General features: G+C 38.8%; 1 protein-coding gene across 2 annotated transcripts in view; it reads left to right on the forward strand.

Annotated features, from left to right (window-relative positions):
- LOC113817407 (protein tramtrack, alpha isoform) overlaps positions 1-997 on the forward strand; it is a 142,525-nt gene extending 141,528 nt beyond the window's left edge. For both annotated transcript variants that reach the window (XM_070140934.1, XM_070140933.1), the window contains exon 6: positions 1-997. This exon is cut by the window's left edge and continues 176 nt beyond it. In XM_070140934.1, the coding sequence (XP_069997035.1) occupies positions 1-94 (94 nt within the window). In that variant the 3' untranslated portion in view covers positions 95-997.
- Positions 998-10,000: the final 9,003 nt, after the last annotated feature.

Raw genomic sequence — 10,000 nt, forward strand, 5'->3', positions numbered from 1 at the left:
CAAGTGTCCTTACTGCGCGTATTGCTCCACCCAGAGAGGCAACTTGACCCGCCACACGCTGCGCTGCCCAGCCAAGCCGCGATCCGTGACCTAGAGAGCGCCTGTGTGTGTTCGTGACCTTGTGTGTATGTGTGTCGGTTGGTTTTTGTGATGTAGTGTGCGTGTTTGTGTTTGTTTTCTTGAACTAATGTGTGTTTGTTTGATTTCTTGACCTACTGTGTGCTTGTTTGTTTTCCTGACTTAGTATACATGTATTTGTTTGTGTTTATGGCCTAATGTGTGTGGGATTGTTCTTATTACCTAGTGTGCTTGTTTAATTTGTGACCTTGTGTGTTTGTTTACGTGACTTAGTGTGTGTTCTTGTTTTTGTTTTCTTGCCCTAATGTATGTGTTTTTGCTTTCGTGACATAATTTGTTTATTTGTTTCCGCCACCTCGTGTGTATTTATTTTCTTGAAGCAGTGTGCGTGTTTGTTGGTTTTCGTGACCTATTATGCGTGTTTGTTTATTTATTTACAAGTATTTGTTTATATGATTACATGTGTTTATGTGAGTAGTGAGTTTGTTAGGTTATGTAAATAGATGTGTTTTTCTGTTGAAGGGGGTAGATGTGCTTGTTCTTGTGTGTTTGTTCAAGCGAGTACGTGTTTGTTTGTTCTCCTGAATGTGTGTTCTTGATTTGGGTGTGTTTATTCAAAAATGTGAGTGTGAGTCAGGATGTGAGTCTATGTACAGTTGCGCCTGTCTACGGGGTTGCATGTATTATTATACGTATTAAGTAATCTAATGAAAGAAAAAATAAAATACAGTTTTGAACTTCACAATTAAAAACGCCAATATAAAATTAGATTTTATTTTTCATGGATCACAATTCTGGACATATTTTCACAATCTTATTTGAAGTTAGTGTATGATAGAGAGTATAAATGGAGACACTTTTGGTTGTAAAGTATTAATGAACCAAAACATGTATTTTTAAATAAACATAGGAAGAGGAACAGATTCTTATTTGAGTCAGACATGTCTCCACACCGGATGAAATTTGTAAATGAATAAAATCTGTAAATAAGATAACCAACAAAAAGAAAATGGGTATTTCTTAACACAAGTGTGTTTTGATTCCATAATTTCTTTTTAGTTCCTTGCTTTTGAATGATTGTTATTACTATTTTTGTTCTTCTTGGATGGTATTTGCAAATCGGATATGGAGTGACATAGTGCACGTTATGGTGATTCATGCATCTATGACCTGCTTTTTTTATAAAATGAAGTAGATGTTTGATAAATAATTTTACACTGGCGTAAATAGGTTTTCCCAACACGTTAGCAACAGCATCATCGTTATATAATTATCAAATATGTCACAAGGAATAGCACAGAATAGCGATTTTCATGATCTAATAGCATTTATATGTGTATATATGTAGATATATGTGTATACACACACACACACAAATATATATATATATATATATATATATATATATATATATATATATATATATATATATATATATATATATATATATATATATATATATATATATATATATATATATATATATATAAGGACTCGAAGTGCTAGGAACGGTCTATTGTGGACTTTCCAGGATTGAATCCAGATTGCTTCAGACTTTGGTTCCTTAGTGGTTGCGGATCAGAAGAATGTGGGCGAGAACCATGCCTGGTAGACTGAGTAATGTGATGCCACGGTAGGTGCTACAATCCCAACGATCCTCTTTCCCCTTCCAGAGAGGGATGACCACGCCCATCAACAGGTCAGGGGGAATGAAACCGATGTATATATATATATATATATATATATATATATATATATATATATATATATATATATATACATATACATATATATATATATATATATATATATATATATATATATATATATATATATATATGTATATATATATGTATATATATATATATATATATATATATATATATATATATATATATATGTATATGTATATATATATATACATATACTTATATACACATATACATGGACGTATACATATACATGTATGGTATATGCATATATGCATATATAGAAAGGGGGCACGCATTAAAGATTTTTCCTGGCCCATTTCCGCTTAGCATAGGAGGCTGAAATTTCACATGCATAAAGATACAAATCTCTATATGCAATGTGTTGTGAAGGTGCGCTAAGGTGTGAACCAATGGATTATCGATCAGTGATCAGGTTTTTATACTTGAATGGCTGCGCAACACGGAGGACCTTCAATGAAATGAAAACTTACGGGGAGGATGCCCCATCATATGACGTAGTTAAACATTGGCATCACCAGTTCAGATGTGGCTAGAGATTTGTGGAAACGGCTCCAATCCCAGGGCGACCCCAGGACTCCGTCTATTAAGTGAGGAATGCCATTTTGGAAGATCAATGTATTACTGTTTGAGATGTTAAGATTAGTGTTGGGCCTGTGTACAAAATCAATCATGATCATCTGTACGTGCTCGATGGGTTGTCTGCTTGATGGCTTCCCAGACTACTCACACCTTTCCAGAAGTAGGAACGAATCTCTTGTTCCAAGGCTTTTTTTTTTTTAGTCATATGCCATGAAAACCAGAACTTTTCTGACAGACTGATTATGAAGGATGAAACTTGGGTCCACTACTATGATCCAGAAACTACAGCTCATTCAAAACAATGGAAGCACTTTAACTCATCACCACTAAAAAAGTATGTGTCACACCTTTGGTAGACAAGATCATGTTCACAGTATTTTGGGACCAGCATAGAATATTGATGATTGATTTCGAAGCAAGAGGTAGTACAATTATAGGAGCTTACTATGCTACACTGCTACAGAAATTATGGGAGGCTATCAAAACCAAGAGGCAAGGAATGGTGTCCAAAGGTGTTTCCCTCCTACAAGACAACACCCCTGAAGGAAGCACGGTCCAATGGTTCAGACATTCTTCCTCATCATCCTTGCTCTCCTGACCTTGCACCATCTGACTTTCAACTCTTTCTGTCCATGAAGTTATTTTGGAAAGGCAAACGTTTTCAAGATGATGAGGCTTCAAATGCATCATCCAGAGTGCAGACGGTGGACTTCGCCTCTGTAACAGAAGACAGGGTACAAGTTAAGGACTGGAAATAAACACATGAAATTTCAACTTCCTAGGATAAGCCAAAGTGGGTCAGTGGAAATCTTTAATGAGCGCCCCTTGTGTGTGTGTATATATATGCATGTGTGTGTGTATGTATATGAATATATGTTTATATATATATATATATATATATATATATATATATATATATATATATGTATATATATATATATATATATATATATATATATATATATATATATATATATGTATATGCATATATGTATGTGTGTATCTATACATGTATGTATGTATAAGTGTATATATATATATATATATATATATATATATATATATATATATATATATATGTATGTGTGTGTGTGTGTGTGTGTGTGTGTGTGTGTGTGTGTGTGTGTGTGTGTGTGTGTGTCTGAGTGTGTGTGTGTTTGTGTGTGTATGTATGTATGTGTACACACATACACATATATATATTCATAGACCTATGCATATTTACGAATACACATTTATATTCATGCATTTGTGTGTGTGATATGTACATGCATCTACTTTTTAATCCATTTCGCGTCGCAGCACTTGACTTGATATATACCACATGCTGAGTATTAAAGTTATATGACAAAGCACACCATTTAATGATTCGACATCGACGAAACACTTGCCGCCACGTACAAAACAGATTATTATGGATCATCGTCGAAGCGAGATCAATGCCAGGGTTATTCGAGCGAGAGATCCTGTGACGAAGTCCTATCGTGTGCACGCCCAAGTTCCTCTCTTGCTTGGCTCTCAAAGTTTGTTTTCCCAATCCAAGTCTATGCTAGTCGCGTTCAGTCCTGCCACCCAACTTCGTCATAACTGCTTCAAACTCATCCTTCTCTTAAAGAGTTACAGCTGTAGTTATGGGCAATTAATCCATAAATTGGAATAGTAACAGTTCTTCGCCTGGGATTCCCGGCGTGGCCATTAGGGTCTGGAACACTGAATAATCCGCTCAAGATGCGGGTCATGGTTGCCCTGTTACTTCTAGCAGGATAGTTCCTTGTAGCAGCTGGGGATGATGCTGAAGCTTGGGGGTTATATCATTATGGTACAATTAATATGAGAGGTTGCTTAGAAATCGACTGTGAATTGTATTTCATTTTCCCGCTGTATTTTAAATGCTCCTCTGGTTAGCGAGAAAACATGATTCCGATGGCCTGATATTGTTTAAAAGAAGCAAATCTGTATCTTTGTATAGAGTAAAACGTTTATATAAAATAATGTAAAGACATTATAGGAAATCTAATAACAATATTCAACAAGATATAGCATACAGCATTATGCATTTAAGCTAAAGAATCCATATGAACTTTTTGTTCAATGACATTCTGGATAGATTAAATGACACAAAAAACGAAAAAAAATGACATATAAACATAATTGACACAACCGCTACTTTAGTAAGTAATTGTATGTTATGTATGCGTGTGTGTATGTTATGCTATGAATACATAGCATAACATACACACCCGCAGTTAAACACATATGTAAAGTCGTTAATGAAATTTACATTTTAGATGCAATATTATTTTCGCAAATCATTACTATATTTTGCATGAGTTAAAACTTGATATAATCCGAATGTCCTACTACAAAACGTTGTTTGTAATTAACCAGTATTCATATTTTACAATCGGTAAAAACTCGATGCTGTAACAAAAAAAGCCAAATACTGTTGCTAGTTGATTATATCAAATGAAGGTAATAAAATTGCTAACACATCTTAATTCACATAAAGTAGGCATGATAAACTTTCATAATACATTTAAAATTCACATTTAAATTGATGCAGAAAAATAAGGAATAAGTATAGCAAGTAGATAAAGAAATAACAATCGGCGAGTTCTGTTGGATAAAATCAGGATTGGATAAACCGAGATTATAATTAATTATAGCATCTAGAGCCACGATGTTACAGTTTCTTTTTCTTGAACAAATTATTATTCCTGTTTCTGATACAATTTTCAACGTATATGATACGACATATTGAAATTATGCCGTTCAGTGCTGCATCGGATTACGATTGCACGAACTGGATATAAGGAGTCACGCTGTTCTTTATCAAAACTGAAACACATTACCGTCTACCATCCGATATTAATTAAAAGATCTGGGCGGTGTCTTGCCAGATCGCAGTAACAATGGACTGCTAATTACGTGTATAGGAAATTACATAGACTAAATCTTCGTTCTGAAAAAACAGTAAAGGTAACGGCAAATCCCATTTTTATTCCGGCAAAGTTTTCCTTTGGTGTCATTTGATAATATTTGCAAATGAATTTAATTTAGTAAGTGGTTTTGATAGCATTCTCCCTAAGATTGTACTTGGTCGCTTAGGTAAATATGGATCTCAGAAAGCAAAAGAAAGAAAAACAGGGAAGCCGCAATGACGTCACAGCTGCTTCCCGCGCTTTTCCCGAAACTTAGTTGCTTTGCGGTGACCAAGTGTGAGCAAATGTCGAAACTACTCGTCTTGTCAATTCCGATTGTTGATCAGTTTCGTCATATGATACCAAAGAGTAAGATTTTACAGAAAAGAGTATGTGTATCTCAGCTCTAGCCATATACTTTTAAAGTAAATATGCAGTCTGATGTGCAACGCCTTCGTGACGGACGCCAGACAACCACCAGGGAACACAAAGAAAAATCAGCTCACCTCCCATTTTTTCCGGGATAAGGTAAGATTCTTTAGAACATAGTATACTGGATCTACTGCAGTACCATTTTTGGGTAATTTTCTATATTTCCTTCGCCACACCGATATCGACGATTTTGGTATCGTTGGATTCCTCTCACTGTCCATATTCCAAATATGTAGGTTTTATTGCGCCGAAACCCCCCGTTAGCGAGAAACTTGGCCCCGATTGCAAGGGAGGGCATGGAAGGTTATAGAGAAAATCGAGGTTAAATAACATTATTAATATAACTGAAAATAACCATGGTTATTCATATGACTTTCCACTGCAGGGGGCTGCGCCCCCTACGATCGCCCCTGGGGGGGGCTGCCGCCCCCTAACCCCCGCCGAGGAAACAAAACCTCCATCAGGTATTCCCGGCAGGCTAGAGCGTTACACAATTCTCGTCGATCTCGGATCGGCGGACGTATTTACCTCGTAACATTCCCACTGAATTAGCATACTAACCTTGGCATAGTCAGCATTGTATACACACACGATTGTAGTATAATCAGGATGAACAGAGTATACCATGAACAGAAGAGCGCCCTCGTCGGCGGGTTTTGCGCCTCTCGATGTTACGCTGATGGCCTCATGGTCGAGTTTCCCGTCCCCTGGAACCACGATTTTCGAAATCCTAACCGAAATAACCGTCGCATTCAGTACTTCGCCATGGCCGCCGCGATGACAGTGTGTGAAAAGTGCTCCTACTCCTACTCCGGGAGCACCCTCTCTACTATCGGCGGCATTTATCAATCAGGTTAGTACGTTAATAATCCTAGGTTATTGTAGGTTATCGGCTCCGCGTCTAGTTCGTGTGCGCTCTATCCTGCCGTGAATACGTGGTGGAGATTTTGTTTCCTCGGTGGGGGTTGGGAGGCGGCACCCCCCCCTAGGGGGGATCGCAGGGGGCGCAGCCCCCTGCAATGGAAAGTCATGTGAATAACCATGGATATTTTCACTGTGGGTTATATTATTAGGGTAATTTTCTATATTACGTCCGCCGCTCCGGCCGCAGCTCCGACATCGTCGCCCCCGATATAGTGCCCAAGTTTGCCGCTAACAAGGGGTTTTTGCGCAATAAAACCTACATATTTGGATTGTACAGAGTGAGAGGAATCCAACGATACCAAAATCGTCAAAATTACTATATTACGTCCGCTGCTCCGACATCGTCGCCCCCGATATAGTGCCCAAGTTTGCCGCTAACGGGGGTTTCCGCGCAATAAAACCTACATATTTGAATTGTACAGAGTGAGAGGAATCCAACGATACCAAAATCGTCGATATCGGTGTGGCGAAGGTAATATAGAAAATTACCCATTTTTGTCTTTCCCCACGGAAAGTAATGAGACTGATGGTAAGGAAAATGAAGGGATTGAAAATCGGTTGAGCAAGCATAACAAATCTCCAACACTACATTATTACCACCTTTGCTGACACTAGTGATCCTGTTGTTGGTACCACTGATAATATCACAGGGCAATCAGGTACAGTTTAAAATACTGAACGGTCAGGGTCTAACGAAATGTGATAAAGAGAACAGCCTGTGTCGTAACGGCTAAACTCAGCGTTTGTCATCATAATCAACACCATCTTGTAACTATAATTCTCATCGTAGCAGTAACACCGTCACTATCAAGACTATTATCATTAGATTTAGAAAATTAGCAATTTGATCCTTTGATAATGACAATTAAGGAAATGAAATCTTGCTTTCGGCTCACAACTTTGTTATGATTAATTTATACTCTCTAGGTATAACACATTTACATCGTGTATGTACGATGCTGTATTATTTATCCAGTCTGTTTATTGTCAACCTATAGAAAGCAAAATTGAACTTAATTCACTGCATTTCATTCGCGAAATCGAGACGTTTGTCCGTGGTGAGGTGATGGTATTTTATATGCCTCTTTGTAATAACTAGACAGCAGAGATGAAAATTCATGGTCTTCAGTCTCTTATGTGAATAATTTTATCTTACCATTATTGTGTACCTTCTCTGACTTGCAGATCTCTTTTCATTCTGCGTCTGCAGTAGTCCTAACCTATTTAACACTCCCAAAGTTACATCGAGAAGTACGATTTGGTATCACGAACATATTTGCATTCCAGTAAGTCGTTCGGCTCAAGTAGAAGTCAGGCTACAACACTTGCCTACAAATTATACTCACACGGCCAAATTTTCATGTGGTTTCGTGTCATCATCGTGTGCCGTAGAACGCTCATCTCCCTCCCGGCGCCAGATAATCCTCTCCCTATGTTAATAGTACGGCTACTCTACATACCACAAATCATTTACATAATTCACCGCCGAGACACGAGTTTGTTTACAGTGCACACAGTTCCAGGCATCCTCGCCTTCATTTACATCTGAAAACCAGGTTGGGAGTCCAACCTTGAATTCCAATTTTGAAATCAGAGCCAGTAATGAAAACACTGAGACGAGGAAAAAACCATGTGTTTTTATAGAATCTAACCGTCCTTCCTCTCCCCTCGCGCTGGAGAATGAATGGTAGGAATTTGTGGCGGAACCAAAAAGACGAACCAGGATTCCGCAAAATGGAAATTTGAGGTACCCTGAGGGCTGCCCTGAGATACAGGGGATAGAGAAGGAAGGGAGGAAGAGGGAGAAGAGAGGGAGGGCGGGAAGGAAAGAAAGGAGGGAATAGGGGAGGGAGGGACCGGATGACGTACCCGGAGACAAATGGCCGAGTCGCGGTTAAAGAGGGAACTTTGTTTATTTTCCATTAAAATGTCGTGGCGGCCGTGTTTTTCTTTCCCCATATATGATGGCGTAAGACGATAAGATCCATGCATCTTTATCGGCTTTTCAGATCTCGGGGAATTACCGGAACATGGGGCAAGCCGAGGGGATGGGAGGGGAAGGCCTACAAAGGGAGTGACTACGCAGGGTTTTTACACAATGTTTTAAAAAGGTCTTACGAATAACACGGGGGATTGGTTTATTAACATTGCTAGCGAACAGGGTGGGAGGGAGAGCACAAAGAAAATGGTAACATATGACAAAGGAAATAATGAAATTCGGAAGATTGTTTTCATTGTGCAAACATGTCGATGGCAGAGCTTGCCAGACAATATCTACGCACAAAGAGAGTGCTCAACAAAAATTTACATAAATCCTTTAAGTGTGAAATCATTAGAATTGATTGACTGTTCGTTGTTGCAAGAAATCCCTCTCGAAACACTGGATAAATGATGAAAACCTGACATCAAAGGGAATTCCATCCTTTCGTGTTTCTTGTAATCAGATATTTTGTGGTGATACGATGAGGCTTTGGTGTTTGGATTATAGACTGTTCTTCCAGTTAGCATGAATAAAGGAAAACGTGGTTCAATTCCTTTGTCAAAAAATTCTTCCCTCGGGATGTTTTTTTTTTTTTTAATATATATTGCAAGATAATCCCTTTCACTTGCTGAATCACATTGCTCTTCTACAATGTGAAACTATTACATCACTTATTTCTTTTATTCACGTCAGTAGCCCACCCATTTATTCTATTTTCCAATAGAGAGAGAGAGAGAAGACAAGACAACACAAAGCAATGCGAGATGAGACGAAACGAGGTCAGACAAGACGAGGCAAAGCGATACAAGACGAGACGAGGTGAGACAAAACAATACGAGGCAAGGCGGGACGTGACGGGACAAAGCAAGAGCAGACGAGACGATGCGAGAAGAGATAAAACGCAAGACGAGGCGAGGCAAGAAATAACAGGAGAGATGAGGCGAGACAAAACATAAAAAGACGATCCGAGGCGAGAATAGACAAGACAAGAGCAAACAAGGCGAAACAAGAGGCAAGGCAAGACAAGACAGGATGAGACAAGGCAATACAAGACAAACGAGACGAGCCGAGATAAGACGAGAAAAGACAAGGCGAGGCAAGACAAGGCAAGACTAGACGAGACAAGGGAAGACGAGACAAGGCAAGATGAGATAAGGGAAGACGAGACAAGGCGAGGCGAGACGAGAGAAGACATGGCGAGACGAGAGAAGACATGGCGAGACGAGGCAAGACTAGACGAGACAAGGCAAGACGAGACAGGACAAGACGAGACAAGACATGGCGAGACGAGACAAGGCAAGACGAGGCAAGACTAGACGAGACAAGGCAAGACGAGAGAAGACATGGCGAGA

This window comes from Penaeus vannamei, chromosome 27 (genome assembly GCF_042767895.1).
Source record: "Penaeus vannamei isolate JL-2024 chromosome 27, ASM4276789v1, whole genome shotgun sequence".
Lineage (NCBI taxonomy): Eukaryota > Metazoa > Arthropoda > Malacostraca > Decapoda > Penaeidae > Penaeus > Penaeus vannamei.